We start from the raw sequence: 20,201 nt of genomic DNA on the forward strand, positions 1-20,201 counted from the left end.
CCGGCTCACTCCTTGGCGGCCGCTTATCGGGGCCTGGAGCCTGGGGCTCGCTCGGGCCACTTCGGAGGTGGGGTGCCCCCGGCCTCTCGGCCTGGGGCTCGGTCACTCAGGCACGGCTGGCTGCCGGCGGAGCTCACGGGCGCGTCACTGCAACCCCCCCTGGCTTCTGCTCCGCGGCTGCTGAGTGAGCCCTCATCTGGGACTCTCCTCAGCTCTTTCCGGGACAGTGGCGCGGCTGCCCCTCTGTTGGTCTTCCTTGGTCTCTTGTGTTCTGGGGGCCTCTGGATGTCTGGAGTTTTGATCTCCTCCATACCTGCTTCATGCCCTGGAGGACGGGGCTGTGGCCCCCCCACACCCTCTGGCAGATCATTACATGAAGGAACCTTTTAAAAAAACAAAAAACAAGCGCGTCCATGCTCACAGGTGTACACACGGGTGATCACACCCACAAACTACACCCTTTTTGGCTCCTACCTCAAAGCACACTGTGTTCTGTTGATCTTATGTGCTGCACAATAATGTTTAATATTTAGTATTTACTGTCATATTCCCATATATCATTGTGATGCTGTTTATTCTATTACTCTTGTTCTCTTCTGCTTGTTTTCTTTTTTCTTTCTCAGCAGGTGATCCAGGTGATTGATATATGCTTTTTTTTCTTTCTTTTTTTTCTGCTCATTCTGTTGGTTTTTGTCTTTTGCCCTTCTCCCCCGTCCCTCTTCTCAGCTGTTTCTCTTTCCCTCTTTCTTTCTCCCCTTCTTTCCCCCAGTCAAGTCTGTCCCGTATTCAGTAAGTGAAAATAAAATAAACAATAAAAGGTGAATCAAATGGACCATTACGGCAAGGCTGGGATGGTCAATTTGGTAAAGTAAATCCGTTGGGCATCTTTCTTTGCCTTTAGACAACAATTCTGATGGCAAAAGAGCCAAACGGGACAGGCAAAAAAAAAAAAAAATGGAAATGATGGCGGCCTGCGATTACTTACTTTCAATAACTGTGCCAGTACAAAAAATAAAAAATAAAAAACAATAATAAAATAATAAAAAACAACAATAATAACTATTATTATTATTATTATTATTATTATTATTATTATTATTATGTAAGAAATAACGTTTGGCAGTAATTTACCGAGAGCGGAACTTTAAAAAACGTCTCAGCTTCATTCAGAACCTTTAATGGTGCAGCACACAGCGGAAGCAGATTCAGCAGAATCCGGAACTGTAGAAGGACTTGTGCTGATCGTTTAATCGAAAGTAAAAATGTCCACAGTGGAGTTTCTGATAAACTTTGTCAACGAGCGGCTGTCTGCCGCCGTGGATGAAATTTTCACGGTGTTTGAAAACACGATCGTCAAATACGAGCAGGACATCGAGCGGCAGCGCAGGCTGCTGGAGAGCTTCTGGAAGCCGGAGATCAAGCTTCAGAGGATCGGTAGGCTAACCGGGATGAATGAGTGTGAGCCTGCGGGAGCTCCGAGCTCTTTATGTCATCCTCGCAGACCAAAGTAACAATAGTAATATTAATAATGATAATAATAATAATAATATGAGAAATGTGGAGTTAAAAGCAGACACCTTCAGCTTTTAGAAAGATCAGACTGAGGTCAGAGCAGCAGAGACGCTGACGGCTCAGCATGCCCACAGGCAGGTAACGTGGCTCCGGCTGGTTAGCGGTAGCGGGCTCCTCAGGTCTGTACACTTGTAGAAATCACCGTAACTCACCGAGTCTGTCACAGCTTCTAACGCCAGACTTGTAGTGATGATACAGCACAGCTGGGTGGTGTAGCTCAGCAGCTCACCTGCTAATCAGAAGGGTGGGGGTTCCCTCTGCTCCAGAGTGTCTGTGGGCAGGATGCTGAACCTGAGCTGCTGACTGTTGGATAGGTGCAGAAAAGTGTGTGTGACAGAATGGGTGAAGGAGACATGTTGTAGAGTAGAAAAGTGCCATTAGGACTTTTGTATTTTTTTGTGTGTTTGGTTTGTGAAATTGGATCAGAAGGAAACTAGTACCTGCACTTAGCTGATCTGTACTTGTACTCTGTGTACTGTATTAAATCTACTCTGCAGATACGTTATAACCAGATCTCTCTGAAACCCAAGTCACATCAGTTCCTCCTGTGAACTTCCAGCTACTTTTTCAACAAAGGTTTTGAATTAATCAGAAAATAATCACTATCATCTCAAAATAAAGACTCCCTGAAGCTCCTGGAGGGAGCTTGTCTGTTGGAATGGACGCAAGAGCATTTACAAAGATGTGGAAGAATATGTCAAACATGTTTACCTCTTAAAATTTCCCCAGCAGAGTAGGTAGGGAGGCAGAATAATGCCCTGGCATTTTATTTGCTTCTGACGGCTGGCACAGCTTATATGACACACGAGACGCGACCACAAGGTCTAAAACACCAACACAGAAGTTTAAATCACCTGCTAGGTCAGGATTGTACTCTGTGCTTATTTATGGACTGTTACTAACATTTATCTTGTCCCTGCAGACCACCCACAGCTCCACGTCACTGCAGCAGAGAAGGTTCTTCCTAAAAAGCGTCTCTGTAACCAGGAGAGGAACTGCAGCCTGAACCAGGAGGAACCAGGGCCTCCTCATGTTAAACAAAAACACAAGAAACTGTTGTCCAATCAGCAAGAACCAAAGCGTCCACAGATCAAAGAACAGCACAAACTCAGGAGGGAGGGAGTGCAGTCGGCACTGAAGCGTCACACCGAGAGCTTTGTGGCGACTCCTGTTTATGAGGAACATAGAGAACAGGAACCAAACGATGGCCAGATTCTCTTTCACAGCTCCCCAAACTGGAGTCTGATAGGAAGCAAGCACGTGAGGTCAGGATCAGCCGCAAACGTGGACGAGAAACAAAGAAGGAAGCGCAGAAGAAAGGCCAATGAAAGAAACTGTAGAAAACTCTCCCACGTCCAAGAGTCAGCATAAAAAAGTCTGCAAAATGTGAAGTGGGTAAAAAAACTTGTATGAAAAAGTCCCAAATGCTGAAGCTTCCCAGGATCTGCACACGTGAAGCTGCACACGTGTGACACATAGTTGTAGGTTGTAAACTGTCACTCCACACAAGAAGTTGTGTTCAAGCAAGATTTGCACTAAATGTCACAGAAATACAGCAAACGTGTGTTTCAGGCTGCAAGAAAGCTGCACGAATATCTTTGGGGAAAAATATGTTTCGAAGTCAGTCACAAGCATTTCATACGTTTCAAAGATTTTTATTTGCAAATAAACTGCTGAACGAGTCGGTGTTTGCAGAGACAACGTGTGCTGCAGCTCAGCTTCTGGGTCAAATCCTGATTGTTCCTGCTTTATCACAGCTCCAGGATCAGTTTGTGAGCTTCTGCTCTTCCACCTGCTTTTTAAGGTTTGACCAAACTAACTGTCAGTCGATGACCAGCTGAACGTTTTCCAGCATATCACAAGAAAGTGATACCAAGTCGCTCGGAGGAGAATCAAATGAACATTTTGTATCTGTGACCAGGAAACTCCTGGGATTTACATACATTTGATTTATTTGGCAATAAAATTCTTTTAAAAGTGTGAAATGTTCCCGATGGTTCTCGATTACATCATAAAATCATGTAAAACAGCAAATTTGTGCCAGTAAAAAAAACCAAGTCTATAAATGCAGACTAACAGAGCGAGCTGTGAGGCCATCTTTGAGTTTCTCTGAGGTCCTGGAGGAAAAGCTTACACGTTTGCACCACGTGTGTAGTTCCTGATGTCAGTATTAGAAACAAATTGTAAATATTCCGTTCTTTTTTCTTTTGTTTTAATAAATGAGGTGAATTAAAGACCGAAGCTCTAAATTCTAAATGAGTTTGTTACTGAGTAACTGTGCATGTCCTTTCAGCTTTCTTTATTTTATTAATCATGTATAAATGCACTAGTTGTACATAGATTGATACGTCTGATGTTTTGAAGATGTTTTGTCATCTTTTCATTGTTCAGGTTTTTTAAAGTGACACTCGAGTTCTGGACGTTTTCTTTAATAAATGATTCACAAACCAACAGTCGGCTCTCTGGGATCCTTCATCGCACTCGCGAGCGCTTAAGTCAGACATGGCGTCTCCTGCTGTTTCATCACTAAGCCCCCACGTTTACAGATGTTTTGCTGTGGCCTCCATGTGAGAAACAGCTCATCGTTCGTTGGGCACTCAGCAGCTTCATTCTTCTGAAGCTCAGATTGAAATGTTGTTTTGACTAATAGACAGCAGGGGGCGCCTCCTCACATGCAAAAGGAAGCAAGAAAATGAACCTGCTCTTCTCTTGACCTCTGACCTCAGTAAATCATTTCCTGATGAGTTTGTCACAGAAACTGTGCTCCTGTGAATTCTGTGGGAAGGGTTTCAGTCAGAACAGCGATTTAACGGCTCGCCTGAGGATCCACACCGGTGTGAAGCTGCATACTTGCAAAACATGCAGGAAGTGTCTCCAAAATCACTCGAGCGTAGCGAGCCACGTGAGAATCTACATGTGGGAGAAACTACATCTGGAAAAAAAATCTGAAGAGGTTCAGCTTCATGACACCATTCGAGAGGAGAAGCTGTATTCTTGTTAACTGTGCGGGAAACGGTTCACTCAGAGCGGCAGCTTGAAGGTCCACATGAGGACTCGCATGGGCAGGAAGCCGTTTCCTGCGGGATGTGTGGGAAAAGTTTCAGAAGCAGCAGCAACCTGCCGGTCGACACGAGAACCACAGAGTGGAGAACGGGGAAGCTTCCAGGCGGGACGCCACAGAGCTGAAACATCAAATCACAGATGATGGAGAAATCATCTGTGACTGAAATGTCCATCACCCAGAGTCAGAGCGCTGTTAGAGGAGTTATGAATGCACCAACCCCGTGTTTGGGCTGGATATTAGTCTGATGACAGAAACCGGGTCAAGTGTCCTGACAACAGCTCAGTCTGTGGGCTGATCTAGTTTTTTCAGCTCTGAGCTGTTCTGTGTTTCACAAGACGACTGCAAAGAAATAAAGTCCTGTTTTTATTTATTGTTTTACTTACTTTGAACATAAAAGAACGATTCAGTTTCTTCCTCATCGTGATGAATAAATCATTTCATAGGTGCTGATGTCAATACTGGAAAGGTTCAGTCAGTGTATCTCTGTGAAAATACCGTCTTCAGTTTTTAGAAAATATCTAAAATACATTTAAACATCATGCTGTTAACTTTTCTAATATTTAAAATGTCAGCAGCTCAAATTCTTGGTATAAAAATGAGACGTGACAAGAAAACGAACCAGGAACTGAGACCGTCGCTTATTGAAAAAGAAATCAGCGCCTTTTGTTAGATTCACGCACCCTGTTTGACACATGTGAAGAACTGGTGATATTCTTCCTGCCTTACAATGTGTAAGATTCATGAAACAAGGTCTGTGTGTGATTCAACCCACAACCCGCTGTTTTCATTACATGCTCATTATAAAAATGTCTTTTTCGTCACAGAGACCTTTCGTATTTCAGAACTGTCTCATGTACAGAGACCAAGCTGAACTTGAACTTTCACGGCCGGCCTGAGGGCGCCTTGGTGTTCCCCGAGACGAGCCGGAGGAGGTGGTGGTGGAGAGCGTGGTCTGGGCTTCTCTGCTGAGGCTGAGCCAGCCCCGGATAAGCAGAAGCGAATGGATGGATGGACATTTGACATGTTTTCTATGTTCTATTGTAATGTGACCTGTTTTTACATTTTACAGCCCATCCAGACTTTTAGGAATTTGTTTTAGTTTATGACTCACGTGATTTTCACTTACATTTAATCTTTTTGATCCGATTCTTCTGGCAGCAGAAAACCTTCACAGCAGTCAGACTTCATGTTTCTGTCATTAAAAACATTTACAGTCATGTCAGGGTAATAAAAAGACAGCTCTAAAGGTGTTTTCATATTTGTTTAATGCTGGTTTAAAATGCAGGCTGATGCTAATAATGCACAGCATCTTTCATTCTTTTTATTACTTTTAAATGTAATTTTGGGCTTTGACCAGCAGGAGGAACTAAACCCTGATAGAACAGAAACAGGCTGACTACAATGTGCAAATTTTAATCAGGTGCCTCAGATGGAAACATAACGTAAAACCAAACAACATCATTTATATTTCATATAAAATCTGGAAAATTTCACACTTGACTCATAATCAGTTTTTCTGTACAATAGCTCAGTACGTTTAAATAAACCATGCAACACTCGTACTTTAAGTATTTTCAGAGTTACAGGCCCTCTAAGTACACAGAGGTGGGGTAAACCGTGGTCCTTATCAGTTCACCATGTTCTTCCAGCAGGTTCAGGAGAGAGAAACATTAACAGAGGTTTTAAAGTCTTTAATTTCAGATGAAACATTAACACCTCACACATTTAACAAGATCTTCTTCATTTTGACCTCCTTCACTCCTGCTGTGTAGCTTCAGTTACCCTTGCAATACAACAAAGTTATACAATTACTGCTATTATGACACCAGGTGATACTTGGAGTATAAATTACTGTTAGGTGAATGAACCTGAGTAACTGGTGCTAAAAGAATGATTGTTATCCAACGTCTACATCTAATATTGCCTCAGCTGCGTGTCCCAATCACAAACACTGCACACAGGAACAAGCTGAGACAACGTGCTCTGACATAAAACTATTTGAAACAGGAGCGATGTAACACAGAATGCAGTCATCTGAAAATCGTTTGAACGTTATATCTGCCTGCAGAAAGCACACTGACAACATTTCAAATGTTGTACAGGCCTCAGAGTACAACCCACTGAATCCATGACATCATCATACGCCCTTACAAACATCCACATTTCAATAAGACCTATTCAATAAAAACTGAAATGCACTTATTACAGATTCACCACATCTACTGGACAATTTGACAAAGATTGATTGTGCAGTCTGACACACTGATCCAGGCCCAGGCAGCTTCATCGAACACAGCCTGCTATACATCGCTTAAAAACTGAAAGCTCTACTTAACGACTTCTGTTCCCAGACGTATTTTCCACTCAGACATTACAGGCCTGACTTTCCTCCTGAGAGTCTGTGGGCTGTTAAACTAACACTGAGTGAAACTCTTCCCACATGTCTGGCAGGACTCCTTCTCCTGCAAATTTATATTTTCATGTGTGCAGACACGTTACGACGATTGATGAAGCTTTTCCCACACTTTGCAAGAGTACGGTCTCTATCTATTGTGAATCCTCATGTGGACGTTCAAACCGCCGCTTTGAGTGAAACTTTTGCCACATATTGTACAAGAGTAGTCCTTCTGGCCTGTGTGGATCTTCATGTGTCGCAGCAAATGGCCACTCTGCCTGAAGCTGTTTCCACACAGTTTACAGGAATACGGTTTCTCGCCCGTGTGGATCGCCGTGTGCCGTTTGAACGCTGAAGCGTCAGAGAACTTTCTCCCACAGCTCTTACAGATGTGCGGCTTGTCACCCGTGTGGATTCTGCTGTGGACGGTCAAATCACTACTCTGACAGAAGGTTTTCCCACATATTTTGCAGGAATACGGCTTCTCTCCCGAGTGAATTAACGCATGCCGTTTCAACGCCGATGACTGAGAAAAGCTTTTCCCACAGGCATTACAAAGGTAGGGCTTCTCGCCTGTGTGGATTCTCATGTGAATCAACATTTTATCTCGAGCTCGGAAACCTCTCCCGCATGTTTCACAAGAAAACGGCTTCTCCTCTGCGATGCCACTTTGGTGATACTTCATTATATAAAGCTGATAGAACTCTTTCTCGCAGGTGCTGCAAGCGTACGGCTTCTCTGAGGTTCTGTGTTGGTTCCCGTCATCTTGAAAGTCCTTCCCACAAACATCACATTTACTGACAGAGTCTAAATTGCTGTCACTGTTTCTGTGACGGCTCTGCTTTGGTTTCAGCTCTGCATTTCTAGTTGATCCTGAGGCTACATCAAAGCTTCCTTCGTTCAAGCTCTCAGTTTCAGGAGAGCTGGGAGAGAGGAGCTGATCACAGTTTGATTCTGACTCGCTGAGGTCACTGTCCTCATAAGCAGGAGTCACCATAAAAGTATCGATCTCCTCCTTTAGTAGGAGCTGCTTTCCCTCCTGACTGATGAAGAGTTCTTCCTCTTCCTCTTTGATTTGTGGAGGTTCTGGATCCTCCTGGTCCAGACTGGAGTTTCTCTCCTGGTTACAGAGCTCCTCTTCCTCATTCTGACTGACACACAGAAGATCTGAGGGGACAAACGGACACATGAAAAGTTCCTAGTGTGACGATTACGTTCTGGGGAATGTAACCACATGTTTTTAAACCAGCAGGGACAGTGTTTTTATCTTAGAGAGTTTTGAAATGTGTTCTGCTGCTCTTAATTTGAATATTTCTTTTTAGTTCTACTCACTTCCTCACAAGGATTTGCCCTTTGCTCAGCCCGCAGTGTGAGCAAGATTGTTGTTAATAACTTACCTGGTTAAATAAGGGTTACCCTTAGTATAAATTGGCATTACATGAAAGTACTGCATGTCCCCATTTTAAGTTCAGTTGGTCTGTCTTCCATACAAAACACAGATGTTTAGGATGTGAAGTCATAGTGTTTTTTTTTTAAATTCACATCCTGCCTCATTTTACCACCATACCATACCACCTTTATTTATAAAGCACTTTAACATAAAACCAGAGTTCACAAAATGCTGTACATGCTAAAAGCATAAGTAAAGAAAATTAAAATGAGATAAGATAAAATAAAATAAATAACTAAAAAACTAAAATAAATTGAAACATGTCAAAACAAATTGAGTCAACCCCTCTAATCAATGCCAAAGGCTTCAGCGAATAAATATGTTTTAAGAAGACTTTTAAATTCAGAGAGAGAAGAGGCCTGCCTAACATGCAAGGGTAGATCATTCCACAACTTTGGAGCAACTACAGCAAAAGCACGATCACCTTTAGATTTATACTTAGTTTTTGGTACCTTAAGGAGCTGCTGATTGGCGGACCTAAGGGAACGGGGAGGTGTATATGGTTGTAGTAGCTCCGAGAGGTAGGGGGGGGCCAGGCCATTAAGAGATTTAAAAGCAAATAAGAGAATTTTAAAAACAATCCTAAAATGTACAGGTAGCCAATGGAGTGAAATTAAAATTGGGGTAATGTGCTCAAACTTTTTTGTTCCAGTTAAAAGACGTGCTGCAGCATTTTGCACAACCTGCAGGCGCCTAATGGACGCATCACTAACCCCAAAATAAAGTGCGTTACAATAATCCAGCCTAGAAGTAACAAAGGCATGGATTACTGTCTCAAAATGCTGTTTCGATAAGATAGGCTTTATTTTGGCTAATTCCCTCAAATGAAAAAAGCTAGATCTTACAACAGCTCTGACCTGGCTTTCAAGTTTAAGATTTGCCTCTATTTTAACTCCCAGATTAGTGATGACTGGTTTAACATACATTTAACATTTTGTTTTTTAACAACTTTTAAACACAGAAATTCACAAGGAAAAAAAAAAAATCACGACGTGCTTTTAGTTTAAACAAATGATTTGTGTCGACAGACTTCAGGCCAAACATGCACCAAATGGGCAATACTACAGGACCACACCTGCTAATCTTTAAACCCAGGTGTTTACAGTCCCGCTGCCACAGCTGTAGAAATATCAAGCTTCTAGCCAAGCAGCCCTCAAACCAAACAACAGAATGTTTGGTTTGAAAGAGCTCACTGAATTTGAGCGTGGTGTTGTAAGAAGATGCCATCATTGCAACATGTCAGTTTGTGAAGTTTCTTCCTTCCTGGTTATTCAACAACCAACTGTTGATCAGATTACATAACACATAAGTCACCGATACTATTGCCTCAGTAAATGCAGAGCTCCAAACCAATTTCTTTATATTTAGATAGGAAATAGAAGGTGGGTACTGTGATCAGTAGAAACATGTGCAAACATATGTGGAATTAAAGTAAATAAGGCAGAAACAGAGTTTGCACAACACACGACTAAAGCAAAGATTCTGCACTGTATTAAATCAGAGTGTAATAAAAACTAAATGAATGCAGCATCTAATGATAATAGTAAAGTACGTAAGTATAAAGCAGCTCTTTGGAGGGGCTCCTTTTTTGCAACGCTACCTAAATCTTGTGCTATATTAATGTAATAATAAAATAATATCAATGAGAATATAAACTTAAAATTTAAACTAAAGTTAACTTAATAAATGTGCTCTGCTTAAATCACTCAAGTAGAAAACGAGCAGAGAAAAAGAAGGAACATTTCCTTTGCCTACATAGTAAGGGGTGTCAGGAAAATGAGTACAGTCGGAGGTTAAAGTGGATTTAAGCAGGCTGTGAAAGCCTAAAATTGGTTGTAGTGGCTCAGCTCAGGGAAAGACTCACCACTGCTGTTGAGAGCTGCAGTAGAATTTCTTTGTGAACAGGCTGTGATCAGCTGATCTAAGGTTTACTGCTTTTTGTGGATTTACACAACTGAATTTAACAAGCAGATGTTTCATGAGTTGTCCTGCTCCATCCTTTTGCATGGTTTAGAATCAGCTTGCTAAATTCACAAGACCTTCCCAAAAACAGACGCCATCTGGATGAGAGCAAATTCCCTCATCCATTCTCTGCTGCTCGTCTGTATATACCTTTCAGCAGTGATGGATTCTTTCCAGATGTGGATGCTGCCAGTTTCACAAGCACTGATTCATCTCCCTCCATACATCAGAGAGGCAAGCTTTTGAACTGAACACTGATGGCCATTCTCATCTTTAGTCTTGTGTTCAAATTAAATTACCATTCGACCAAAATGGTTTTCATTCTCCCTCGGTCCATTTTAAATGAGCTTTGGCAGCATTTCTGGATCACGCTACAGCAAACTGCTCACAGACATGATTTCTGGACGCTTTCCTGAGACCATGCTGTGATTTCCATGACAGCATCATTTCTGACCTGCTGCCAATTAAGCTAATTAGATACAAAATGTTCCTCCATCTGTTTCTTCTTAGTACCACCTCCATTTTCCAGCCTTTTCTTTCTCCCTTCCCAACTTTTCTTTGAGCTGTCAAAAATGATTTTGTCTTAAAATTGTCCATTTCTCAGTTTAAAGACTTGATGTGTTCTTTATGAATAAAATATGGGTTTATGGGATGTGCAGACTATTGCATTCTGGTTTTATTTACATTTTTCACAGCAGCCAGCTATTTGGGATTTGGGTTGTATGTAATTTGGCGTTTCTCTCTCTTTTTTTCTCTTTGGGAAAAACCTGCAGCTCCCTGCTACCCCTAAAACCCTGCAACATGTCATCGTTTCTTACCGATTCTGTGTAACTTTATTTCAGGCTTCCAGCTGATGTCCAGCAGCTCCTCCTGACAGCGGACGAAGGTTCGCTCCACATCCGTCTGACAGAGTTCATGAGCCGGAGGAAAACACTGAGCTGAAGACATCCTACCTCCAGCAGCTAACGCTGCTAGCGCCTGCGCCGCTGCTGTTTACGACCCGAGTGTCACACTGTCGAGTTCCGGCAGAAGAGAAGGGAGTGAACTGTAGTTCCGCCCGTGTTTTATTGGAGCTCCACGCTGAGCTCCCACTTTTTAAAGGGATTCGGCCGTGAAAGTACATTTTATATTTCAGAAAATCAAGAAGTTTAAGGTTTAGAAAGAGCCAGCTGCGCCCATAAGAAAACATTTAATTAAAAATAATAAATAAGTAACTAAATAAATAAACAAAAATAAAGGAGAAACATCTGCGATCGTTTAACAGTGAGCTACTCATCCTATAATGCACTGCACATTAGTGTGTGATGTTCCTCTTTTATAGAAAACTATATTTAAGAGCCTGCAGGTCTAAAAAGACTCCCGTGTGATATTATACAAAGTTTGTTTCAGTATTGATGCACTGACTGTGCAGTATTATTTCTACGTTCCTAGAAAACCTAAATGTGTTACTTTATCTCATCTTTAATCTTCTTTTTAAACTTACAGTATTACCTTTTGTGTCAGTGACAGAGTTGCACTATATTTTGTTGTATAGAATAACATAATAGGCGAGCACATTGGTGTGGTGGTTAGCTCTGGTGGCTCACAAACTAACCACCACACTCCTGCACCTGGCCAGGTTCTTCCTGTTTGTGTGGATTGTCTCCGGCTTCCTCCCACACTCCAAAGACATGGGGTTAGGTTAATTTAGGTTCATTGGTGATTTTAAATTACCCATAGGTGTGAATGTGAGTGCTAATGGTTATCTGTCTCCCCACAACCCTGAAAAAGATAAATGATAACAGTAATAGAACGACAACAATGCTATTCTGTTGTAATGATTTCAGCCTCATGTCAGCACTAATGATGGTGAGTCGCCTCCTGGAACACCCAGATTAATCACCTGGGTAGACTTTCCCACCTAGCAAGAAACAGTCCACCAGCAGCCAAGTCAAAGTTTCGACATGTTTATTTTTTAAATATAAAAGATTGCTGTTATATCAAATATGATACAATATATGAATTTAGTTGTTTATGATGGTTTGGAAAAACAAAGAAACACCTGAAACACAGCTCGTTAGTCGGCTCAGATATGATGTTACTGTACAATAAACCTTTGTTTTAAACTTAGATTAAATAAATCACCACAATGCATAACGGATTTTTACAAGATGGACAGGATTATACAGAACTTCAAATGAATGACATTTTTCAAAATACTTCTGAGAAAAAAAAAAGGATTACATTGATATTAAAGGTTATTTGTCAGCAAAACTCAAGCACAGAAGTTAAACCTCATAATTATCAGACGTCTTCATTCGTTTGTGATTCTGTAACAGTCGTTAAGGATAAATTATTTGACACCTTAAAATTCGCACTTTGTTCTGCCTGACACAGAGTTACACTTCATTCAACCCGTCTCACACAGTGTGACACAACAAGCTCTTAAACATCATCACTGTTAAAGTCAGAAGGCACTTGGAGTCTGAAAGCTCTGCTGTGAATCGTGCTCACTCAGAAATATTTGATGAAAGGGATTTTTTTTGAAAATGTAACTAAAGAGACGCTCCTCTGACCCGACACAATTACTCACAAGTTATTCCAGAAGATTATCCGACCCTGCTGAACTCGGCCCGGGGTTTAGTGTTGGCTAACCCACCGTACTAACAGGATGGTCGTGATCTTTTAAGATCCCAAAGTCATTAAATTTTAAAGAACTGAAGTGTTTATGTGGTTATTTTTGGTCTTAAACTACGCACCTGATAGGATGTACTGTTACAAGCAGACTGCTGCTTGCTGATCAACAGCAGACGTGTTTCTAAGTCCCAGGTGTCAGACCGGTAAATGTGTGTGGAGCTGTGAGATGAGACGCTGCTGTAAAACCAGGAGAGCCACAGACGACTAACTCAGACACCTCTGTGTGAAGTTAATTAAAACAAATAAAAATGAGGTGCAGTGCAAACCGCTGGGGAACAGCCAGAACATCACAGGTCTGTCATTAACTGTTAAAGTCTGTGTGGAACGGCTTCTGCTTGAAAAACAAATACTGACCGACTGAGTACAAAGTGTAGCTGCATTAGTCAGATAAACAGATTATTAGCCTGGTCACCTCACAGAGAGAAGGTTTTGGGTTCAAACCATCATAAACAGTCTCATCTCTTCTTGTGTCAAAGGCTGGCTCCTCTAAATTGGATGGCACAGCAAAGAAGAGCTGAGTGTAACAAAAGGCCTTAATGGGGGTAAAAACAGCAAAATTATAAATGTTATTAACTGTTTATATTGGTACTGGGACATACACAAGGTCTAATTTCATAACTGGATGTGAATGTTTCAAATACTGCCGAGCAGCTTTAATCTCTGATATACTGTCTACTAGGGCTGCCACAAACGATTATTTTGACAGTCGATTAGTCGCCGATTATTTTTTGCGATTAGTCGACTAATCAGATCATCATCCATTGGACGTACAGCTTATCGCACCAGCAGCATTTGCTCTTATATAACTATCATTAGCTTACAGCTTTAAGTGTTTAAGGTCTGTGCTAACTAAAAATAAAGACAAGATGATAGTTTATTAAATTTTAATGAAATCTGCAGATTGTTTCAGTGAAGTTTAATAAACTCCTTGCTAGCTAAAATATAACAGGACACCGGAGTAAATTCTCCAGCATCTCACACTTCTGATAATCAGCTGTCTGCTTGACGTTTATTCAGCTGTGTAAAAACTATAACTTTGATCTCAGCCAAACAGATTTACTCCGGAACAAATAAAATACTAAAAAAGCCAAACAATAACATTTTTAAATTATCTAAGTGACTTATATATCATGTTTAACCTGAGCAGCGAAAGACGGCGGTGGGTTTGAAAACGATTTGCAGGGAGTCCGGTGTTCTCACGGCTCTAGTGACCTAGCCCCCGGCTCGCTATCGAGCTAGTGGGTAACAGACGTCTCCGAAAACGTCGGAGCGCTTTTGAAAATATGTGGTGTCTTGATAAACTGAGCCGATATTTGAGGTTTACACAGCTACATTCTCCATGAAAATATGTTAAACGTTTATTTTGTGACCCAGAAAGAATAATAAGAGTAACATTAAAACTAACTAGCTGCCGCCATTGTTGGAAACTGCGCTGGGCTGCACTATGAATTCTGGGACACAGCTTCTTCTTCTTCCGGGTTTAACGGCAGCTGGCATCCTTGTACATGCAGTGCTGCCATCTTCTGTTTCAGTCTGTTATTACACTCTTAAATCCTACTACTTATTCCTGCGTCTTTTGTGATCTTACAAAGCTTCAAACGACGCGTCGACTATTAAATCAGTTGTCGACGATTTTGATAGTCAACGTAATCGTGACTAGTCGACTAATCGTGGCAGCCCTACTGTCCACTAGAAAACACTGAACAGTGTGCTGAGGAGGGGCTGATATTAACCATTCAGTCGGCATGATGCCGACAGGATACAATCAATAAGCCACAACGGACTGACTTCAACACCGCAAATATGACATAAAGTCACATCATATGCGGCATAACGTGCCGCCTTCAGGAGCAGCAAACGCAGAAGAAGGAGGATACTGAAGAAAGTGCAGATGTGCACCTAGAGAGCAGCTGTTGGACCTTCACTGAGGGCCATCTCATCTGAAGCTCCGCCCACACACGATGGCATTCATTATTTAAGGCTAACAGGTGTTTTTACCTGGAGACACAAAACATTGTACCAGAGTTTGAAAGTAGAAGTCTGAGAGGAGTTTGTCTCACAGCTGCACTTCATTAACACAAATGAGCCAGATGTTGACTGATTCAGAACAGCAGCATGAAAACATGACATCACAGCTAACCACAACATAACAAGCATGTTTAGGACTGATTCTGCATCCCTGTGCCGAACACATGATAGCAGAGCATAAGAACAACTTATTCCAAGTGTTTTGTCTTTGTGTTTTCACTTCTATGAGGATATTGAAATACTTTATATTTTACATCTTTCTGGCTTAATCAGATTAATTATCTGGTGTTAAAATGTTAAAAACATGCTCCGGCATTTTAAAGTTGTTAATTCAACTTCCTGAAAGTCAAAAATATAGAAACTGAGCTAGTCTTTGACATCCTGCAGTAAAATAGATGGAACTGATGCCATGACTTAAATAAAGTATTTATAAGGAGTCACTACTACCTCCTTAAATAAAGGTTACGCTGACTTGTTTCACCATCTTGTGGTACAAAGTGGTATTGCATGAAAGCACAGCCCAGCCTTATTGCGCTCTAGTTGATATCTCTTCAGCACAACACACAGATGTTGTGAACATAAAGTCACAGCAGTTTTTATGACTTTAAATTACCACAAGCATATTCATAATATTTTTCCCGACAGGTGTTTCAGGGCCCTGACATCTCACCTGTATGGGTTCCCGTAGCGACCAGATTGTTATCACTCCCCCTTGGTGCCTTTCCCACATTTTTTGCAAGCGTGCGACGTCTCTGCTGCGTGCGTTCCCATGTGGTTCTTTAGCGTTGCGGCGTATTTAAATCGTTCCCCACAGGTGTTGCAGTGGTAAGGCTTCTCACCTGTGTGCGTTCTCATGTGAACAGTTAAATTGCTACTTCGACTGAAACTTTTGCCACACGTTTCGCAGGAGTACCACTTTTCACCCGTGTGCGTTCTCATGTGAACTGTCAGATTCCCGCTCTGAGTGAAACTTTTCCCACAGATTTTACAGGAATACGGTTTCTCACCTGTGTGGATTGCAGCGTGTTTTTTAAACGCGGATAAGTTGGTGAATCTTTTCCCACAGGTGTTGCAAGCGTACGGCTTCTCACCTGTGTGGGTTCTCATGTGAACCAACAGAGTCGCACTGTGCCTGAAACATTTCCCGCACGTTTCGCAGGAATACGGCTTCTCGCCTGTGTGGATCGATGTATGCCTTTTAAGTGCCGATAGGTCAGTGAATCTTTTCCCACAGGTGATGCACAGGTGTGACTTCTCACCTGTATGATTTCTTTCGTGATATTTCATGAAATAAATCTGATAGAATCTTTTTCCACAAGTGCTGCAGGCGTACGGCTTCTCGCCTGTGTGGATTCTGTAATGTTTCTTCATTTGGAAATTATACTTGAAGGTTTTTCCACAAACGTCACATTTTACAGACTTTTTCCCCACGTCAGGTTTACGCTGACTGTGTGATGTGACAGCTTTCGCGGTACTTCTGGTACGCTGATGTAGCTCCGCTGGCTGTGGCTCTGCATTTGTCGTAGATCCAGAGTCCACATACTTGTGCTGAGGTTCACTGAGGTCACTTTCATCATAAGTAAGAGTCACCATAATTGTCTCGCTCTCCTCCTTCAGGATAAGCTGCTCTCCCTCCTGACCGGTGTAGAGCTCCTCCTGTTCCTCTTTAATCTGTACTGGTTCTGGTTTCTCCTGGTCCACAGCAGAGGCCTCTTTCTGCTTACAGAGCTCGATGGAAACCTTCTCCTCCTCTTTGCAGTCATCTTCCTGTGGAAGGTCTGCAGAGATAAAAGGGAGAAAGAATTAGTTCATACTGTGATATGACAAGGTTTGTTCTGATGGACGATGACATCTCGGACTGATGAGGGTCAAAGTGACTGATGATACCTCAACAATTAGCACGATTTTTATGCAATTTCTCCGATTGCTCATTATGAAAATATCATGTTTATTCTGATATTCATAATAAATGAAATCTTGGCTTCATGTCGCTCCTCCACATGTAACCAACACCTGCAACACAAATGTTTCTGAGCATGTTTGGACACAAGTTCACGCCCAGACCTCTGCTCAAGTTAAGTCGTGTGTGGCGTGGCAGGTGACGATCCATCATCATCAACTGAGAGATGACAGGAAGATATTTTTGACAGCTGGACCTTTTTTTTATTGTTGTTTTCCCCAAGCATCTTGTGACCACATTTACTCTTTAACTCTGAAAAACCTAAAATCTGAAAATCTACCTGTCTGATTGTGACCGCTCACATCGGGGCACTTGTCTTTGATCCCACTGAGTTCTAAAGTTGCAGAAACAGAGAGAGGCATCTGCAGAGTCAACGGCCGAGCGCTCATTCCTGTTACACGTCTTTGAAGAAGAACTTCCTCTGGATGTCCCTGCCTGCAGCACACGTGCAGCTGATGCACCGTAAGGTTAATTCTCCACAGATGAGTTTGCACAGTGATGAAAAACAGGCATATAAAACCAACAGAGTGTTTTCTTCATTTATTTTATCCCAGATGTTGCCACCTCAGTGAAGGTTAAAGAGTTACCGACATAAATGAGTATCCTCACAGAGTGTGACCATCAACGATTGCTGGCTCCTTAAACTGGTACTCACACATCAGCACTTTCAGGTCCTCTGCTCCAAGCAGTGCTTTCATACTTTCAGTTAAGTCATTTGTTTGAAACACTAAACTCTTAAACTTGTGTGCAGCCACTGATCATGCAACCCAAGAGTGTACAGGGCTGTGAGCCTGAAAATCATCAGCGTTGGTTCCTAGTCCAGTTGTATCCACAGCATCAAGGTCATGGGCAGATCTTCTATGGACAGTTCAGACCATCCAGAAAGGTCTCTGTGCCCCCTCTGCTGAATTCTACTACATATTACTACTACTGCATATTCTACTGAAATACTTCTACAACTAGAAGTAAACTGAAGTGATAGTGTTTGGTAATGACAGAGTTAAACATCATCGTCAGAGTAAGATCAAGCTAAACCTCATTCATCTGTAAATGTCTTTAAAGCCCGAACAAAAGGAAACGAGCAGAGATGAGACGCTTACAGTCTCAGTGTAAGCGTCTCTGGCTCTGTCCACCATCCAGGGGAAGAAACCTTTTGCACTTGTGCCGTTTCTGGCTGCATTTCTCTCTCAGTGCACTGAGACAGAGCGCGCAGGGTCACGACATGTCCAGTGTTACCCAGGATTACCCGAGCGCAGTGACAGCATCAGCCGCTTGCCTCTCTGCCATTAAGGGCTCGGTGCCTTTCTATTAGAACAGATACTGTTACTCAGCAGTGCTTTATTGTTTTGGTACTTAACTTCGTCTAAAATAATAAAATGAAAGTTGTGTTATTTGTAATGAAGGAATCATCAATAACTGCACATAAAAAAATGTTAGGGCAATATTTCTGTTTCATGTGTTTGAAAGAAAAAAAGTTACACATGAGCAGTAACTGTCACTGGTTTCTGGTGTTTTCCAATAAAACCAGAGTGAATTCATACTGGAATGATACAGCACGGTCTCTGGCATTTTCCTGCGGCTGCTGGCTGGCTTTTACGTGTGCACCGAACCACAAATGTCAGATTTAAAATATATTTTCATTTTAAATTGGAGAAACTAGTCAAAGTCACCACATCCCCGCTTCAGCGGCACCTTTGTCAGCGGCTCCTCCGCGCTCTCCGCCCCGGCTGGACTCACCCTGTGACGGCTAAGCTAACAGCGTCCGCCCGGCCTGAGAGCGCAGCGCTGGTCCTTCTCCTCCCGGGCCTGCTGCCCCACGTACCTGCAGAGTCTGCAGTCCAGCTCAGGGCCCCGTGCTGCTGGTGCAGCTGCTCCTCGTACTGCAGGACGGTTTTCTCAAACTCCTTGAAGATTTCCTCCGCTGCGGCGCTCAGACGCTCCTTCACGAACAGCCTCAGATGCTGAAGAGCGGACATGGTTCCTCCAGCAGCTCCACCGAGCCTCAGCGATACAAAACACCGTCAACCTCCAGCTGCCAGCTTCCGACGTCCACACAGCCGTGAAGTTTCAGTCCACTTCCGCCGGAAGCTGCTTTTCCTCTAAAAATAAAACGCGCTCTACGGAAGCTTAATGCATCCACTGGCCAAGAAATACAAATTAAATTTATAAACATTTATAACAGAGTTTTTATGAAAGAGCTTTTGTCTTCTTCTGGCTGCTTCCTCATCGGGATTACACAGCAGTAAATCCTCGCTCTTTCTCGCCCTATCCTTGGCATCCTCCTCTGAGCTCCTCCTTTCCTCCTGCCTGTCAGCTCCATCTCCGGGATCCTTTGGTCCTTCCAAACCAGCTCAGCCTTGCCTCTAACTTCATCTTCAAACTGCTCCACCTGAGCTCCCCCTCTCATATACTCATTTCTGACCACAGGTATTTAAACCCATCCACCTTCAATGCCTCTGCTCCTCGGATCTTTAAAATAACACAAGGTTTCTCAAGGATCAGGATATGAACCAATCACTCAAGAGACAAGGACACCAACATCTGCCAATATTTCAGTCCTAAATCAAAATAAAGTGGTATTCACCTTAGTGAGGGCTCATTATTGCTTACTAAAATCCCCAGATGCTCTTTGGGATTTTAAGATATGTTATTAATTTGGAAAAAAGGGACACGATTCTTTTTTAAATCAAGCGAACGGATCACTTCTGTCTTGTGAAATCAGGAAACTTTCTAAAAAATAAAATAAAACAACAAAAAAAGTGCTTGAAAATGTTTCCTCTATAGTGACTTTAATAAGCACAGGCCTACAGTATGTGGTGGAGGCACTGACGCTTAAAAGTAGAAGAAAGCAGCAGTCACGCATCCTGTGGATGGTTTGTGAAGTCTCCAAAAGTTGATTCTGTTCATCTGGACGTTTTCAGTGGGAGAAACGTTTCGTCGCTCATCCAAGTGCCGTCTTCATTCTCTGACTGCAGGTTTCCCCAATCTTATAAACAGACATTTGCACAATGACTGAAATCAGTCCACTGAGGGAACAATGGGCTGGGAGGTCAGTTCATCATGATTATGCAAATTCTCATGACCATTGATCAGT

At 42.3% G+C, this 20,201-nt stretch overlaps 3 protein-coding genes across 4 annotated transcripts; 1 reads left to right on the top strand and 2 right to left on the bottom strand.

The window, feature by feature from the left end:
- The first annotated feature begins 1,145 nt into the window (after window positions 1-1,145).
- Window positions 1,146-4,979, top strand: LOC308412829 (uncharacterized protein). Its single transcript, XM_080907437.1, has 2 exons — window positions 1,146-1,434; window positions 2,495-4,979. The coding sequence occupies exons 1-2, from the start codon at window positions 1,263-1,265 to the stop codon at window positions 2,941-2,943; spliced, it is 621 nt and encodes a 206-aa protein (XP_080763563.1). The 5' UTR covers window positions 1,146-1,262; the 3' UTR covers window positions 2,944-4,979.
- Window positions 4,980-5,872: 893 nt separating this feature from the next.
- On the bottom strand, window positions 5,873-11,437 carry LOC308412828 (uncharacterized protein). The gene is made up of 2 exons (XM_080907436.1): window positions 11,262-11,437; window positions 5,873-8,198 (listed from the first exon to the last, which is right to left on the bottom strand). Exons 1-2 carry the CDS (start codon window positions 11,389-11,391, stop codon window positions 7,180-7,182), a joined length of 1,149 nt encoding a protein of 382 aa, XP_080763562.1. The 5' UTR covers window positions 11,392-11,437; the 3' UTR covers window positions 5,873-7,179.
- A 2,868-nt stretch (window positions 11,438-14,305) lies between these two features.
- Window positions 14,306-19,165, bottom strand: LOC308412930 (uncharacterized protein). 2 transcript variants are annotated; one of them, XM_080907635.1, is made up of 3 exons: window positions 18,930-19,165; window positions 15,818-16,925; window positions 14,306-15,117 (listed from the first exon to the last, which is right to left on the bottom strand). In XM_080907635.1, exons 1-2 carry the CDS (start codon window positions 19,081-19,083, stop codon window positions 15,850-15,852), a joined length of 1,230 nt encoding a protein of 409 aa, XP_080763761.1. In that variant the 5' UTR covers window positions 19,084-19,165; the 3' UTR covers window positions 14,306-15,117; window positions 15,818-15,849. The 2 variants fall into 2 exon arrangements, with proteins under 2 accessions (XP_080763761.1, XP_080763760.1); XM_080907634.1 differs by having other exon boundaries at window positions 14,308-16,925.
- Between the last annotated feature and the right edge of the window lie 1,036 nt (window positions 19,166-20,201).

The sequence above is a fragment of the Rhamphochromis sp. 'chilingali' genome, assembly GCF_963969265.1.
Source record: "Rhamphochromis sp. 'chilingali' genome assembly, chromosome: 16".
Classification (NCBI taxonomy): Eukaryota; Metazoa; Chordata; class Actinopteri; order Cichliformes; family Cichlidae; genus Rhamphochromis; species Rhamphochromis sp. 'chilingali'.